Source organism: Perna viridis, chromosome 3, assembly GCF_037379345.1.
Source record: "Perna viridis isolate PV_CMFRI_1.1 ecotype Kerala chromosome 3, ASM3737934v1, whole genome shotgun sequence".
Taxonomy (NCBI): domain Eukaryota; kingdom Metazoa; phylum Mollusca; class Bivalvia; order Mytilida; family Mytilidae; genus Perna; species Perna viridis.
This window is the reverse complement of record NC_142447.1, coordinates 55,302,446-55,321,011: the sequence shown is the minus strand read 5'-3', so window position 1 is coordinate 55,321,011 and position 18,566 is coordinate 55,302,446. Positions and strand designations below refer to the sequence as shown.

At 32.2% G+C, this 18,566-nt stretch overlaps 2 protein-coding genes across 10 annotated transcripts in view; one reads left to right on the top strand and one right to left on the bottom strand.

Annotated features, from left to right (window-relative positions):
- The window catches only part of LOC148622970 (anoctamin-8-like), a 30,989-nt gene extending 18,585 nt beyond the window's left edge, over positions 1 to 12,404 (top strand). For 5 of the 7 annotated variants that reach the window (XM_088573362.1, XM_088573360.1, XM_088573365.1 and 2 more), the window contains 8 exons: positions 48 to 336; positions 888 to 943; positions 1,441 to 1,515; positions 2,883 to 3,227; positions 3,601 to 3,798; positions 7,449 to 7,580; positions 7,841 to 7,951; positions 9,569 to 12,404. In XM_088573362.1, the coding sequence (XP_088429488.1) occupies positions 48 to 336; positions 888 to 943; positions 1,441 to 1,515; positions 2,883 to 3,227; positions 3,601 to 3,798; positions 7,449 to 7,580; positions 7,841 to 7,951; positions 9,569 to 10,426 (2,064 nt within the window). In that variant the 3' untranslated portion in view covers positions 10,427 to 12,404. The remainder of the gene's footprint in view (positions 1 to 47; positions 337 to 887; positions 944 to 1,440; positions 1,516 to 2,882; positions 3,228 to 3,600; positions 3,799 to 7,448; positions 7,581 to 7,840; positions 7,952 to 9,568) is intronic. The other 2 variants (XR_015920740.1, XR_015920739.1) reach the window with 2 other exon arrangements.
- A 1,654-nt stretch (positions 12,405 to 14,058) lies between these two features.
- Positions 14,059 to 18,566, bottom strand: part of LOC148622968 (transient receptor potential cation channel subfamily M member 3-like) — a 97,201-nt gene continuing 92,693 nt past the window's right edge. For all 3 annotated transcript variants that reach the window (XM_088573356.1, XM_088573358.1, XM_088573357.1), the window contains one exon: positions 14,059 to 18,098. In XM_088573356.1, the coding sequence (XP_088429482.1) occupies positions 16,739 to 18,098 (1,360 nt within the window). In that variant the 3' untranslated portion in view covers positions 14,059 to 16,738. The remainder of the gene's footprint in view (positions 18,099 to 18,566) is intronic.

Sequence of the window (18,566 nt, the reverse complement as noted above, 5' to 3'; positions counted from 1 at the left end):
GCATCAAAAAGTGTGGTTTTATATGAATGATTTGTCCTTATTTTCAGGGAGATTTGGTGGAAAGTCCAGTTACAGGAAGACTAGAGCCATATTATCCTCAGTGGAAAAGGAATTTGTTTCGTTATTTCGTTACATTACCAGTGGTACTTTTCTGTCTTTGTGTTGTATTTGTGGTAATGTTACTGATCTTCCAGCTTCAAGAATGGATCAATGTCAAGGTCGATGTGGCAGATTACCCAGGATTCCTCACTGTAGTACCCAAGGTCCTCCTTGCTATTATAATTGGAATTTTCGATGAAATTTACAAGAAAATTGCTCACTGGTTGAATGAAATGGGTAGGTATGCTGAAATCTATGACCAAAATTGGTATGCACACTGAAATCTATGGCCAAATTTCAAATACAAGTTCTGCTTGTGGAGAGAAAAAAAATGTACTAGGTTAACATAATTTTAACCAACAAAATTTGAAGGCACAACCTTCTTTGTCAGTTTAAAATAAAAAATGCCAACAACTCAACTGTTTCATAGATTGTTGTCTTATCTGAAGCTTTATACTTATTTTGAATTACAGTCAGCCAAATTCTAGTTTTAACATGTTAAAAACAGAATCATTACTCACAAGCCCTATGAAATAAGAAGGGTTGCATGTAAGAGTGTGAAAATTTGGCATGTTGCTTACAATATATTTGTAAATTTGTGTGTTGAATTCAATTTTAAGTGAGTAGAAATTCATTTCTTAATTAAAATGCTTTCTAAGTATGAAGCAGTGTTCTTTATTTTGTAACTATCTAAAGAAGAATATAGAAAACAAACATAAAATCTGAGTGTATTCAAAGAGGACTAGACATTTGTTTTTTCATGTGAAGAATATTATTTTTTATTTCAGAAAATTACAGAATGGCAGAGGTTTATGAAAATCATTTGATTACCAAGTTGGCTATTGTAAGTAGACAAGATATAAACTAAAATATATCTACTAGAGTGTATGGTGTTGTATCATTTATTTGGAGACATGTAATTGATTATTAATGTGACATATTGTCATCCCATAAACAATAATTTATCAAATACTAAATATTATATTTATCGACTTTGAAAAAGATAGTGTAATGCAATCAATTGGATCAGTATTTAATATTATTACTTAAATTTCTTTAACAATGAAACACTAATTATAAATGTAGTTACTGTGACAGTACTATTGTTTGTGGGGTATCAATGGTGGGTAGGCTAAACCACAAAATTGGGTTTCAAACAAGAAGAAAATTTTCAATGATGTGTATACTTAAAATCTCAAAACCATGAAATCAAGAATCCACAAACTTGTTTTTCTTCCCTAATCCATGAAAATTGGTATCCAGGAATTTATGTACTTTCACAGTATTACCTGTATAGATTTATGAGTCATACTATTTTTACTTACTGTAAATTTTCACCAGTTTCAGTTTGTAAACTCATTTCTTTCGCTGTTCTACATTGCCTTCTACCTACAAGATATGGACAGACTGAGGGATGTAAGTTACTCTGTAATAACTTGATTTGATTTGTTTTAAGCCTTTTCGTCAAGATAGGTTATTTTCCTTAGTCAAATTTAGTACTATGACAACATTAATTTCACTCAGGCCACAGTATGCATTACCGAATAAGGCTTTGATGAAAGAGTAAGTCTTAATATTGACTGGAATCAATTAGAAGTTAATTTTTGAAGATTTTGTATGCAAGTAATGCTTGCACAATCAACTTTAGGACAGATTACACTTGTTTATAAATGCTTGATGGTTCATGAAGTGTGACCTATATTTGGTTACTTTACATGTTCTTGGTAAAAACAATCCTTTAATATCATATTTCAGAAAAAAACATTTTAATTTCTATTGGACAATCAGCACATGTTTTTTTGGTCTATTCCAAAATGTTTGGTCCTTACATAATGGATGAATTATGATCTGCCCAGATTATGAGATAGATCACCTCAATATATCAACCTCATGAGGATACATATTACTCTCTTAATTGATATCCCAACTGATCAAATGTATTCAATGTATTATAATACATAGTGTATGTACAGTAGTAGAGGGTCGACACAGTAATACCTCAGAAAAAGGATCACCAAGTCTGTGTCGGGTGACGTCTGTATTATGATATTCTGGTTTAATAATCTCTACTTAAGACATTATGTGTATATTATTCTATAGGACAATGAATAACAAATTTTTCAGAATTTTATAAAACCATAAAACTGAGTTCTGAAGAAAAGAAAGGGCACAGACTTTTAAGATAATTTACTAGAAAAGACTGTGCTTTGGATTTGTTGTTAGTTTCATTTTTAACAATTTTTGTCTGTCAACCTTTTATCACACTCAATATAATTTCATGACCATTTTCCACATGTTGATACTTTAAGAACATATCTGTGTAATCGTTCTAAATAGATATTTTGGTAGTTAATGATGCTTTAATACACCAGTCAAGCTGGATGTTATGATAGATATATGAAATTTTATATACTTGGTGCTGCTGATAAAATTCTGCCTGTGATATGACTTAATGTATAAATAGAATTGTGACATTACAAAACTTGTTGTTATCATGAGACCAAACAGTTGGTACGTTTTGTTTTCAGCACTCTGCAAGAGTAAATAAAGCCTTCCTGACATTTAAATTGGTGTCTTTCTCATATTTTATTGACATGAGGTGCTGTGTGACATGTATTGCCTTGTAGATGAAGTTCCTGTATTATGAAATCTTAACTTTCTCTTATATTGTCATATATCTTTTTGTATGTCTATAAATGATAAATTTAATATTGCACTTTGTTAAAAATCTTATACACCTAAATATGTTTCAAGTATGAATTAATATTTTGTTTCCCTTTCAGCAATTAGCAGCTATACTAATAACAAGGCAAATATTGGGCAATATAAAGGAAGCCTTGTTACCATATCTTCAGTGGCAGGCAAGATTGTATAAAGTTGGATATGACCTTGTCAGTGATCTTTCACCAAGTGACTCTTCAGTGAAGGAGGAAATGTGTTTGGAAAATAAATCCCAGAAAGAAGTTGTGGATGGGAATGTGTTGAAACAGAGGGGTGTCTTATCTCAAGATAGCTCATCTAAGGGAGATAATGTGGAACCTGTAAAGAAGAAAGATAGGAGACACAGCATTTATGTAAAAAGAAGCTTAAAATTAACTCAAGCAGAAGTTGAAAGTGAAATGAAAAAGGTAAATTAAACTCATGTGTTATTCAAGATTTTTGCTGTTTTATTATGTCGCTATGTTTTCAAGGAAAGTGAACACACTCTTCAGTGTTTCATGGTTAAATGAAGTAAACATTATTAATATTTGCTTATCTCATTCAGTCAGTGATAAAAAACAAAAACAAAAGTCAGTACTCATTTTAAACACTTTATCAGGTAGCCACATTTAATAGTAAAAAAGTATTATAAATAGTTGTTGATGGTGAAGTAATACAGCTAGACAATCCAAACTTTACTGTGTATTTTCAGGAATTTTTCACTATGTATAACAATTCAATGATGGTTTGATGCAGTTTCCTATACATGTACATATATGTAGTGTATGTTTATTGTTGTAGTATGAAGATACATTAGAGGACCATTTAGAAATGTTGATACAGTTTGGATATGTGACATTATTTTCCTCTGCCTTTCCACTGGCTGCCTTGTGTGCTCTTGTTAACAATGTTATAGAGATCCGTAGTGATGCCTTTAAATTATGTATGCATCATCAGAGACCATTTGGACAGAGAGTAGAGAGTATTGGTACCTGGCAGGTATGTATGGTAGATCAGATAGCATGGAAACACAATAGAATAGTGTTGGTTGGAGTTTATGTCATTTGTTGCCTTTGAAATATTGTTTTGTATTTGTATATTTTGCCTCCATTTGATTTTGTGGTTATTCTGAAATTAGATATAATATCTGTCTGTATAAATATTAATAGGATAATTAATTGGAAAGCGTGAATAACCAAAATATGATCATGAGTGCCGAAGAACGCCTAGATTTAATGAATGTGCAGAACTTGTTCCACGTACAAGTTAAATCTTTATGAGTTCTTGGCATGAGTGATCATATTTTGGTTATCAATTGATTATCCTATTTATTATATAGATTTCCTACATTATTCATTGCTATTTTCAATATGCATTTTATATTTTGTGAATGGCGGATTGATATTCGTGTTGAGAAGATTTGGTGGGAGAAAGTGCTAGAGAAAAATTACCAAATTTATATCACAGTGTGAATTATCGATTTTTTTCACATTGGAAACATTTGTTAAATCACTGCTATCTATATTATAATAGTTCTTATGTTGTGTTAAACTGTCTCCTTTGTAGTAAAAAATTATTTGGAAGATTGATTGATTCATAGTAAGAGAAGGGAGTCATTTAAAATTGTAATAAATTGATTGTGAAAAACTGAAATTGAGTTATAAAATGTCAGTGCCATTTTTTTATAACCCTGCTTGAAAAGCGGGAGATAAATAGTGATCATGGTGTCTGTTAGTTCATCCATCCATTTGATCGCTTGTCTGCTCATCTATTAGTGCGCTTGTCTGTCTGTCCCCATGGTTCATCCCCATGGTCCGTCCCCAAGTGCTAATCCACAACTTTTCTGAAACCACTGGAATTAATTTGATGAAACTGCTTAAACCTAAAAAATAGGTTGTCTAGATAACACATTGAGAACAAAATATAAGGGAGGGGATTGGAGGAATCACCTTATGGGGTTTCCTACTTGGTTTCTTGGAAGATGAGTGGAAGTAACACCTTATGGGGTTTCCTGCTTGGTTTCTAGGGAGGGGAGTGGAGGAATCACCTTATAGGGGATTCTTACTTGGTTTCTTGGGAGATGAGTCGAAGTAACACCTTATGTGGTTTCCTGCTTGGTTTCTAGGGAGGGGAGGTATCACCTTATGGGGTTTCCTACTTGGTTTCTACGGAATGGAGGTATCACATTATGGGGTTTCCTGTTTGGTTTCTAGGAAGTGGACTGGAGGTATCACCTTATGGGGTTTCTTACTTGATTACTAGGAGTGGAGGTATGACCTTATGGGGTTTCCTACTTGGTTTCTAGGGAATGGAGGTATCACCATATGGGGTTTCCTACTTAATTTCTAGGGAGGGTGTGGAGGTTTCACCTTATGGGATTTCCTATTTGGTATCTAGGGAATGGAGGTATCACCATATGGGGTTTTCTACTTGGTTTCTTTGGAGATGAGTGGAAGTATCACCTTATGGGGTTTTATGCTTGGTGTCTAGGGAGGGGAATGGAGGTATCACCTTATGGGGTTCCTACTTGGTTTCTACGGGTTGAGGTATCACCATATGGGGTTTCCTACTTGATTTCTAGGGAGGGGTGTGGAGGTTTCACCTTATGGGATTTCCTATTTGGTATCTAGGGAATGGAGGTATCACTGTATGGGGTTTTCTACTTAGTTTCTTTGGAGATGAGTGGAAGTATCACCTTATGGGGTTTTATGCTTGGTGTCCAGGGAGGGGAATGGAGGTATCACCTTATGGGGTTTCCTACATGGTTTCTAGGAAGTGGACTGGAGGTATCACCTTATGGGGTTTCCTACTTGGTTTCTAGGGAATGGAGGTATCACCTTTTGCGGTTTCCTACTTGGTTTCTAGGGAGGGGAGTGGAGGTATCACCTTATGGGGTTTCCTATTTGGTATCTAAGGAACGGGCCCTGTTCAGGTCAGGATGTCAAAAGAATAGGCCCACAGCAACGCTAAGCTTGACGTAAAAGGCGACTAAATAGTGCTTTGCCCAAAGGGCAACTGGGTTGTATGCTTCAGGTGGTGGAATGGAGTAATTCTGGCATGTTTCATGCTGGAGTCATCAGACTGTGATATGGTAAAACCTGACTGCAGACCATAGTGGTGCACCATGTTGGGAAAGATGCCACGTTTTTCACACGTTAAAAAACCCTTGTATGGTATTCTCCTGGAGTAGGAACAATAGGGCTCCGCCACAGGAGGCTTATTGCCAGACCCACCCCACCTCTCCCTTTTTCCAGTGGCAATCAAAATTTGTTGACCCCATTTTCCTTGTGTCCCATCCCATTTTTCATTTCATCATCATTTTATTTTCATTTTATCATCCATTTCATGTTCATGTTCGCCTGAATATAGCTGAAATATTGCTGCTCGGGCGTTTAACCTCAATAATCAATCAATCAATCAATCTGGGAAAGGAGGTATCACTTGATGAGCTTTGCAATAGCCTGTGGGCAATTTACAGATGACTTTAGACTATTCAGGAGAATTTATACAAAGAGCTTATAGCCTCAAATATGCTACTTTTCTGGATATAATCATTCTATTTATAGCTATAAATGTTATTATATGGATAGTTAAAGTAACAAGAGGGATTTATTACATGGCATGAGTTAATGTTAATAGTTCATTAACATGAACTAACCTCAATGTGTCTATAATTATTTTCTGATATCTGGTTTTCGGGTCTATTATACCATGGGTGTTTCTATCTACAGTATACCTGTAGCTATTGTATCACTTTAGCTATTTAATTGATCTCTCCAGATTTAATAATAGATATGATATCTAGTGAAAGTGTCATTACTGTGTGTAAAAATAAATGGTGGCAAGATGATTTTTTTAACCACTCACCTGTGATAATTTACATTACTATTCTGTAACTACCATCTTTTATTTTTACACATGGGTTGATTCATCATTTGGAGCCTTTCACTTGTTACACCATGTCATTCCATTCATACATAGATTTTTCACAATTTTCAAAACATATTAATACCGTTGAAACAGTTCATGTGGGAGATTCTCTGCCAATGACACTGTCTCCATACCTGTTAACCTTTCGAACAGTTGATGTTGGAGATTCTTCCTCACTGACACTGTCTCCATACCTGTTAACCTTTGTAACAGTTTATGTTGGAGATTTTCCCTCACTATCTCCATACCTGTTAACCTTTGGAACAGTTTATGTTGAAGATTCTCCCTTACATGAAAGCAAATTTATTATATAAAAATTGAATTATTCAGTATTTTTCAAAGAAAATATAGTAATTTAAACAAAAAACTCCCACAAATCTAATGTTTTCATGTGGAAGAGTCTTAATTTTCATTGATTTTGTGGGAGTCTCCCCGCTAATGTGGGAAAGTTAATAGACATTAATCATCAGGCTATTATTAGCACTGCCTGAGGATTGACTGAAGATATAAATGTACCAGCTGAAAAAGATTGTGACACAAACTGTTGATTGGAAATTTGATATATACTGAGTTTTACTTTTATGTCATGTAATAACTATTCTCTATTACACATAAGAACACATTTTTTTTAAACTGTTGATGAAAAATAGTGTATCAGAGTTTCATACCTATATTCTTAATGAACTGCCTAAATATTGTGTAATGATTATCTTTCACAGGATGCATTAGAACTGATGGGCATCCTAGCTGTGGCTGTAAACTGTGCTCTGATTGGTGTTAGTGGCCAAATTTGTCGTCTGTTGCCAATTACAGAAATTTCTACTGTTATCATCATAATTGTTGTTCTAGAGGTAAATATTGTATAATTACTGGCTTATGTTATGTACAGTATTTTATGACTTTGGAAAGTTATTTTACAATCTATAATCAAGTTTCAGTGTGAAATCAAAAGTTACCAATGTCATAATTCAAAGATATATTTTGAAAGTAATTATTTGAGTGCAGCTTGGTTTCAATTTTCTAATGAGAATTTGTGGCCAAACTCTGACCTACCTATATTTCATTTTATCATGTTTGGTATTTTGAAGCAGTGTTGTTTATTATTTTGAAGCATGGCATGCTAGCATTGAAGTTCATGATAGCATATGCTATTCCTGATGTACCAGAAGCCATAGCAACCAAGAAAGCTCGGTTAGAATTTCTGAGGAGAGAGGCATGGAAAGTAAGTTGTTATAAACTATGGAAACCTCAATAAGATGTTGCATGATTTGTTGTGCTAAGAATACCCCCACTCAACTATTTCTTTCCAATTTGTGCATTAAAGAGCTACATGTACACCATAACCCAAAACAAATCTATAAAACTTTTTGTGGGAACAGGTAGTAGATAACTGAGGAACTCGGAAAGGGAGACTCCGCACAAGTCATCATGCAAAAGCAACATACTAATTATCTTGGTATTCCCTCTACAAGTAGCTAAGAAATCTGTTATAAAAAAGTATGATAGTCCATGGGCTGGGAGTGTCCACCATGCAACCCCACTCATCAACTTCATTGTGATTTTTAGGTACCTTTATACCTCCCATTACCGAATCAATTTGTTACCAAAGAATATTCTCGGATTCTTTTTCAGTATAAGCCTATATTTGTACTGCTCTGGGTAAAAAAGCCAAGATCTTTGTGACTCAATTGTTTGAGAGTCTTAGACTTCCTGGGATATCATGTGTGAATAAACTAAACAAATACACCGTATAGCACAATGTCTCAGCTTTACAATAGTACCATGAAAGTTGCAGTAACACTTAAGATTTTGTGGTAAAATGCAAAAAATGTACCCCTACCCCACCGAAAAATCTCAAAAGATACCAAATTTGAGACGTTTGAGTTGAGTAATAACTTGCAGAGTTGAATTAATGTGACTTTTGACCGGAAAATCGAAAATCCCACTTTTCACATTTTTTGATAAATTTTTACTATGAAAATTGCCAAAATTCATCAAAAGGACCCCAGAATTATAAATTGTGATCAAACTAAACAGAAAATACCAAATAAGCCATTTTTTACTGAAGCATTAATACTCTAGGGGTTGTGACATTGAAAAATATGTCAATTTAAGTGATTGATTTTTCGGCAGGGTAGGGGTACATTATTCGCATTTTTCCACAAAACCCTAAGTGTTACCGCAACTTTCTTGGTACTATTGTAAAAAAATAGATTTTTGTCTCAACCAGGTATAAAAAATAGCCAAACAATACAAAAATGCTTTAGTTTATTTTCTGGTAACAAAAAGATTCATAAATGGGAGGTATAAGGGTACCTGAAAATCATATTTTGGTTGATGAGGTGGGGGGTTGCACGGGGGGTTACTTTAGCTAATGTATTATGATGGATGGACTTGCAGACTTACAAGGAATTTGCAATATAGCCCCTACAGTATTCTAATGAGTGGGGATATAATTAGAAATTGGTACATTTTTTTATAACTAGATGAATAAACAATGAATGCGATGAACATTAAGTTAAAAATAACTTAAATTAGTGTTTAAGGAAAATAGTTGTTTTTTAATCAATTCAATGCAAGAATACAAATTAAAAATGAAATGTATTCCTCACAAACAAATGACTGTGTACGAAAGGTTTTTTGTCTATCTGTTTATAAGTACATATTTTATATTTTCAAACTTGTGAATATATATATCATAATATCATCAAGATTTCAATAACTTTTACCCTTAGTAGATTGTCTGGTTATGATATTACCTCAAATCATAATATTTCAACATTTTGAACAATTTTATGGTAGACTTCCATGTCATTCATACACATTTTAATTTTTTCAGAGAATTGAATCCCAAGCCAAAAGTAGCAGTGTTATCAATGACTCAACTGTTAACAGGCAGTTTTCAAAGAAAAATATATTTGCTCAAAGTATTGATCATCAATTCACTGAAAAGCCTTCAAACTTGACCTCTGTGGTTCATCAGGTATACAAAGAAAGTAGCTTTGGTTCAGGTAAGAATAATCCAATAGCAGTTGATAAGGGCCAGATTGTCAAAACTGATTCCAAAAATTCCAGACAAGAGGTTGTTAGAAGTCATTCAGAACCAGCTAGGTCACATAATCCCATACACACAGTTACTAATCCCTATGCTTTAATTGATGGGACAAAGATTGATACAAATAAGACAGCACCCAGAAATATATCTTTGAATTTAAATATTGAAAGGAGATCACAGAACATGGAGAATAGAACTCAGCCACATAGTTCACATCCTGCAAAGTCAGAGAGAAATGAAAGCAGTAGGGGAAATAACCAATGTGATAACCAACCAGTGAACAGAACTAAACACTTGGGTAGATCTTACTCTGTTGATAGTGACTCTATTGAGAGATATATTGATAAAAATACTGGCACTCTCAAAAGAGATATTTCACTACCAGATGAAAAAATTAAGAAATTAATAGCTAACTCTGAAAGAAGACATTCAGGAACATTTGTGTCATCCATGACTATACCATTGCACTCCACAACACAGAGGAAGACCACATTTTCAGTTGTTAAAAGTGGGGGCTCTTCATACAAGATCCCTCCTCACCAACAAACTGGGTCACAACCGCATTCAAATGGGAGGAGGGGATCAGTAAACTCAATTAAAAATAGGATGGAAACGTTCATTAAAAAGGAATCTAGTTTATAATAAATCTGTTTCAAGCCATTGTAACAAAATCTTATGGACATGTGTAAAATAACAATAAGGTTTTATATCTTATGGACATGTGTAAAATAAAAATAAGGTGTTTATCTTGTGGACATGTGTAAAATTACAATAAGCTTTTTATATCTTATGGACATGTGTAAAATAAAATAAGGTTTTATATCTTGTGGACATGTGTAAAATAAAAATAAGGTTTTATATCATATGGACATGTGTAAAATAAAAATAAGGTTTTTATATCTTATGGACATGTGTAAAATAACAATAAGCTTTATATATCTTACTGACATGTGTAAAATAACAATAAGCTTTTTATATCTTATGGACATGTGTAAAATAAAAATAAGGTTTTATATCTTATAGACATGTGTAAAATTACAATAAGCTGTTGAAATTTTAATTTTATTCAGAGTTGTGATTATTTAATTTGTTTTTGAAAATTCATTCATGTATTTAATGGTATGAATGTTGATATACCTGTTATCTCAGGAATTTACATAAAGTGGTCCCAGAAGATGTGTATATTTTCAAAGCTATATTTTCTTTCATAACAGCATATAGTTATATTTTAAAACAGTTATTGGCTTTTTAATGTACCAATCTCTTTATATTTGTAAAGATACAAAGTTTTTGTTTGTGTTTAGAACTGAATCAGTTTTATATGGACAAGATTATCCCAGTACACAAAGCCTATATAGCTATGTTACCATTATTTCTAACAATTTTTAAAATTTGTGCAATACATAATAATATCTGTGCAATCGTAATGTGTTGTTTATTTTATTCTTCATATTTTGTACATGTATGATCACATTTCTGAGAGTTATACATGTATTCAGTGATGGCAATTTTTGTATGTTTGGTTTTATGACATTGTATGTTTGGTTTGATATCTTGTTTTTTTTTTTGTTATTTTAACTGCAATAGTCTTTAGTGTGATAATCATTAAGATTTTTTATTCTGTTTGCAATATATATTATGTAATTATGTCAGTGTAATATGCTTTATAGTGCTCTTTTATTCCTAACCAAGATAAATTGTGGATGCACATCATACATACCAATATTTGAGTTTTGCACTCTTTATTATTCTCTAGTATATTGATTGTCTGTAAAAATCTTAGAGGTATCTTTTCAAGCATAATTCCAAAAATGAATACTGAATTTGTGATTGGCTCAGTTAACTAGCATTTATTTTTGTTGTATTAGTGTGCTGTTCAGTCAGATTTACAGATCTGTTATTGTGAAACATTTACAAACAGTTAGACAACTGTACACAATATAGAGATTTTGTCACATTGTTTTTTTGTTTTTTTTTTTCCATTTGTTCTAAAGTAAAAAGTGTTCAATAGCCTTGGTTCCCTTGATTACTCTTTCAATGATATCATCATTTTTTTAAAAATAAAACAGTGTTATACAGTTTTTCATATTGGTACAAAAACCGTTTTTCATGAAGTTAAAAACCAACATTTTTATTTTTATTAGACATCACATGGATTAAACAAGACCTTTCTAAATTTACAGCCTGTGTAACTGTGAAATTTCCAAGTATGGAAAATCATATCATGATTTTAAATTTTATTATGATCTAATTCCATTATAAGAAAGACATTTTTTGTCCAGTGATCACATTATGTTTTAAAATACACAGCTATATAGCAACCATGTTATTGTGTGACACACCTCTACAAAGTTCTAAAAAATCCCCAAAAATGTCAATTTTATTTAGTATTTTGTAGTGATATCTTATTGTTCTTGATGCAAAAAAAAAGCCTGCTTTTCATTTTTTGTTTTTTTGGATAGGCTTTTGTTTTTGATTAACATTGGAAAAAAATGAGTGGTACAATTATGATGATTATCAGAGGTTTTCTGTTTTTTAGGTGATGTCAATTATTCTGTTATATGTTTTTTTTTGTTATTCTTTTTACCTTGTTACATATCTATTAAAACAATCAACATGTTTTTGTTTTACTTTTGATTATGTCTTCTCTTTCAAAAAACAAAAAAAAAACATCATAAATAACAAAAAGATAGTCAAGAGAGTAAACACAATTTCAAAATTCAAAAGGGAAGTAACTCTGACAAAAAAACAACAACTATGAATGTCACTCCATCTGTCACACTTCGGGGTACATACATGTATATTATGTTGTGGATGGTATATGTTTTGTGAAATATGCATCTCAATAGGTTTTTAAGCAGTATTATTAAAACTTCTGCACAAAGTTTAAATACACATTGAAGACATGCACCTGATATGTAGAAATTTTACAATTCTTTTATTACATTTTTTCTCGGCGGGTGTTTCTAGAAAAACAGAGGATGCTTACCTTACCGGTGCACCTGGTCCATGCTCCCAGTTTTTAATGGAGTCTGAGTTGCTCATTTGCTTTTGTTACTTTGTATGTATGATTTTAGTTACTTTATCTTCTTTGTTGTATATGTCTGTTTTCCATGTCTGATCTGTCCCTGGATTACATTCTTTTGATTACCGCTGTAACCTTGGTTCCCTTGATTACTCTTTCACAGTTTTGTGTAACCCACACTATACGTGTATCTTAATTTGCAAAGTGTTAACACATATATTGAATACACTTGTGTGCTGACAAATATGTGACAGTGAAGATCATGTAACTACTACTCAAATTATCACACAAAACCATGTGACTTAACACAGATGACAACAGCACCATACCATTTTTTTTTTGGTTATATAAAAGATGCTGATTATTGTAAATGTTGGTTTTTCAGGCATATCTGTATCCAGAAAACTATGTCCACATTTAAGAAACAAATTAAAATGTTTACATATGATAAACTACATGTATGTTATAATGAGTGTATTCATTAAATATGAAGTTGTTTCTTGGGTGTGACCAGAAAATGACCAAAAAGTACAAAATTGACAAATATCTTAATTTTAGTCAACTTCAAGCAACTCTTTTGTCTTTATTATGGATGCTAGTCTCCAAAATTTGTAATGAAATTTTTCAACACTTCAAGGTAAATTAATATGACTCTTCTCCTTTACTTCCACAAGTAAATTGCCACACTTGAAATTAAATTATGAACAACCATGCACTTTCAAAAATCCTGGTTCTATTAAGGCGTAAGTATTGTAACAAAACAAGGACAAATCAATTTTCTCCTCATATGTAAACTTAAGCCTGAAATTTCCAAGTTGCACTATGAATCTGGATATCAAAGAGTTTTTTTTTATATTTTCTGCAGGATTAATAAGTATCAGTTTTAATGGAAAATCCAAATTTCGTATACATGTATCAATGACTGGTAAAAGGTAAACTGTAGTGATGACCAAACAAAAACCTATGACTTCAGTGAGTAAAATAAACCACCCGAAACAATGGGATGCATATAGATACCTTCACCATCATCAATTCCAAGAAACAGACAGCTAGTATCCAACAGAACTAACAGACTCCTCTTGTTAGAGGTACTAACCAATAAAATAATTAATACAAGGATTTATATGTAAACAAACAGGAGAATAACAATCTCAATGTCCCTGCTATAATGTGGGGTTGATAATAACCAGTGAACAGAAGAATAACAATTATTATATTTCCCATGTATTCTGGCATACAGACTAATGACTTAAAGTTATCAAATTTTATTTCCTAAACTTTGTTCATTAACCGGCAAAGAATAATCAATAATTCAAAAATAATTGCATAAAAATTTTATACCACATCACAGGTTTTATCAATAAATAATAAAACTCAGCACTTCTACTACTACATATACATATCAACAGAAGTTAAATCCAATGTTATATAAACATGTAGAATCTAATTTCAAAATCTTTCACAAGCTAAAATATGTCTTACAGTCTAGCAGCCATTTTTACTTTTTTCAAACTGAAACAAAACTGTAGTACTTAATGTGTTGATCATTCGGATTTAACTTGTATATAAAGGGCAGGAACACAGTTTCAATTCTATGGCAACAAAGGGCATTTAAACTAAAAATATAATGGCATCAATTGGTTGTAAATTAATTGCGTTTTCAAAAAATAAAAATCAAACCAAACATAACAATAATGAACACAAAGCTGGAATAACCATGTTTGTTTTTTTTTTAAATGCTTCCATTTAAAAATCATAACTTCCTTTTTTTAGTACTAATTATACATGAAGTTCATTAAGTATCATTAAATAGGTGAATAATGTTTGAGAAAATGTGATGTCTCACCATAAAATTAAAATTAAATTTTTACCATAATTAAGTGCAAATGATCAATAAAGGCATTTTTGCTCTGACAAATACATGCTAACAGTATAACATACCAAAGACTATGTCATGATTTTTACCAAGAATTGTTTAGTGCCAGAAAAAAGAAGCATTATGAAAAAGTTCTGAATGAAACAGGCATTTGAAATGTCAAATGTCAGGGATTATATAAGTCAGTATACACCTAAACTAAACAACTTTTTATCAATATAAGTTAGAGTTGCTACTAGTCACCTCTGAAATGATACCTTGATATTTTTTTTCTATTACATTGTCATACATCTCTCTCATAGCATTTCAACTCATTGATGAAAATGAGATGGCAGTACATGAAATGGAATAATCAGAAATTAACTAGTATGAATTTCAAACTTCAGATAGCTTCTCTTATTTTTTGTGTGAAATAAAAGAGGTGCTGGCAACAATCCAGCATGAAAATAAGCATAATCAATAAGTACATAAAGGTAACACTATAATAGAATACTGAATGACAAATTATAGACTGAGGTAATCAAATCAATCTAAATGGTTTAAATATTGATTAAACAAAAATAATAAACATATTGTTCTAGCAGGTTCAAAAACTCAAACATCATAAGTCCAAATCTTACAAACAACAACAAAAAAGTTGCATAACCAACAAAAAAAAAAAAACAAAAAAAAATACAGATTATGAGATATCATTGTCTTTTAGTATCACAGACTAAAAAAATATGGAACTACAATCTCATCACTACAAACAGGTGTAACACATGAGACATACATGGTACAAAAAATCTCATCACTACATACATGTATCACACATGAGATATGCCTGGTAACAAAAATCTCATCACTTCACACAGGTGTAACACATGAGACATACCTGGTGGCTAATCTAGTTTACAAAATAGAACTTGCAGTATCTCAATTATTAAAAATAAAACCCTGACATTAAATATATTCACATGATTTGAGATGTCATTCTTCCATGTTTTTTAACTGACAGGGTAAAATTAATCAAATCTTTAGTCAAAATTTCAGGACTAGGAAAGAAATATCAACAACTTTCACATTTCAATATTAACACAACATATAAAAAAATAATTCATTCATGAAAACATTCACTGTAAAATTAAACCACCATCATTGCCATAAACTAAGTCTGGAGTAGATTAAAAATCCTTATATATCTTTCATCAAATATAAATTAATTGTACAAACATAGAAATAATTTATAAGTCAATAAGTGATTTCATAAAGAAAAATAGATCTTTTTAAAATAGTAAAGCAAAAAATACAAAGCTATGCTAAACATCCATCCTCTTAAAAGAAATGCATAACATAATAAAACCTATGTTCTTTTGTTCAAAATTTAAATTCCACTGTGTATTATGCATTTGGTATAAAGACATATTGAGATTCTAAGACTTGGCATCAAAAACAATAATGTATTTCAAATATTGTGATATGTTATTGTAATACAAAGTACCCTTTTATATACATTGTTTGTCAAGTCAATATAATAAATAAACAAAAGGTGATATTAAAACAACAGTAGGAACTCCATATGGTGCTTCTACAATTAGAAGAAACAATATCCAAATACTACTTAATTTTTTTTAATGTAAAAAAATAATTTCCTGTTCCAAACAGCTCAGAACCAATATTAACTTACTGGAATGCTGATTCTCAAGTCTGTCATCTGACATGAATTAGTGGCAGCTAAAAATGAACATTCCTGCCCCTTAACTTTAAGAAAGTTATCTCTCTTTGCATGTGTCTCAAATTAATTGTCTAGCTTAAAGCACATGAGAATATAATGTACAACCATTGTACATCATACATGTAGCATTTAAATCGACCAAACAACAGAGATAAATGCAAAGAATATAACAAAAAGACTTACCCTTGTTACTATTACATAGAATGAATTAGTACTCATAATTTTCAGAAGATAATTAGGACTAAACCAACCAAAAATGAACATTATTGTGGTTGGCAAGAACTATAGCCCTCAACTAAAACCAACAACCTACAATAGCACCTATATATCTCAGTTCTATTAATTCTTAGATTCTAGATCTGATGAAGAACCACCAACAGTAATCGTAACATTCAATTTTTCCATTTCAGCTACACTTTCAGTGGAACTGTGAAGTTCATCATTTTCCTCTTCATGTCCTGAGTTTTCTTCCTCCGTCATGTTTAACTCAGTCACAACAAGTTTTGCTATGTCACTTATACTATCAGTTTCATCCAATGAAATTTGACGTAAGCGATGACGGATAACCTTCTCCATTTTTCGATGTTCTGTTTCTTCTGCATGCTTGAGTTTCTTATATTCTTTATCCATTGCCTCTTTGTTGTAACTTTTTTGCTTTTTATCTGGGTCAAAAAACCCATCTGGAAAAAACTGTCCTCCAGATGTTGGACTACCAGGAGGACTTCGATCAATCATGCATGAAGTGTCTATTTCATCTGTAATGGTAGTGTATTCAGCGGTGTTCAAAGATGTCAGAATCGGTAACACTGACGATGTGCTGTATGAACTGGACATAGGATATGTAAATATTGAAGAATTGTGGACAAATAATTTCTCTGGAGAAGTTGGGGGTTGTGCTATTGGTCTATCGTCATTTGTCTGGATTTCTGGAGCTGGAACCTCTGTGTGTTCTACATCCACACGTGGCACATCAGACATACTGCTTGTACTCAGCTTTGGTGACATTTTCAGACTGGCAGTGCTATAAAGTGATGCATTTTGGTTGACATTCATCACCTCCAAGTCATGACTAGTAACAATCTGCAATAGTCCATCTTGGTCCTTATCGTCCTTGGCAACAGGTTTGGTACTCCTATGTGTAACAGTGTTAGCTTTATCTACATTAACTGTCAAATTCTCTGGAACATGTCTTCGTAGATGAAGTGGTGCTTCATTATCAGGAGTTAAACTTATTTTTGGGATTGAGTTTCTCTTCATTTGCCTCTCTGAAGATCTTCTTGGTGATACTCTAGGAGAAGGCTGCATTGAAAAGTCAGTATACTTGCGTAAGAAATCATCCTTAATAGGTCTTCTGGAGTGTATTAGTAAAGGTGACGGTATATTGCGAATAGTTTCATTAGCATTTAATGATTTGTCACTACCATCAGTACGCATCGTTAGATCTTCATATAATCCAATCTCGTTAGGGTCAATCATAGATTCTACTTCACTATCCAGATGACTGTGACTACCTGTACTAGATATACTTATTTTTCTTGAGTTCTTGGCCAAGTAATTTCTGATTTGTGTGGTTAATTCAGATGTATGTATACACAGATCTTCAAGTTTACTCAGCCTGTAATCCACTGTCTGTAGAGATAACTTGATAGAATTTTCTTTCTGTGTAAAATCATCCATTCTCAAAGCCATTCCCTCAACTCTATAATTACAGCAATGATAAAAAGAATTAAACATTGTTTTAATTGAATCAGTTTAATATTGGTTTCCTTAATGTAACTATACTGTTGTATTAGTATTTAGTTTTTAGTCTATTTAATTATAAATAATCACACTTTATAACCTATTCATGAATCACAACATATCAGAAGCAGCTCAATTTGAATCAAAGTTAATGACTTATGTTTCAAAGTAAAAGGACTAGATATGTAGTCTGTACAGGTACCAAGTTCATAGAAGGATGTTGAATTGAAAAATTTGCTTTTACAGAGCCAACTAAAAAAAGAGGGCTGAAATTGGAAGAACATAGGGTGAAAAAAGAACTGTAATGGTTAATCTGGATTTAAATCAAAGCACCAAAGGTGCTGAAACTCAGAAGTCGCTTGGCGTGCAACCTGCAAGATAGGTTCCTGATGTTTATTTTTTAAGCAATGCGCTAGAGTGCCGGTCA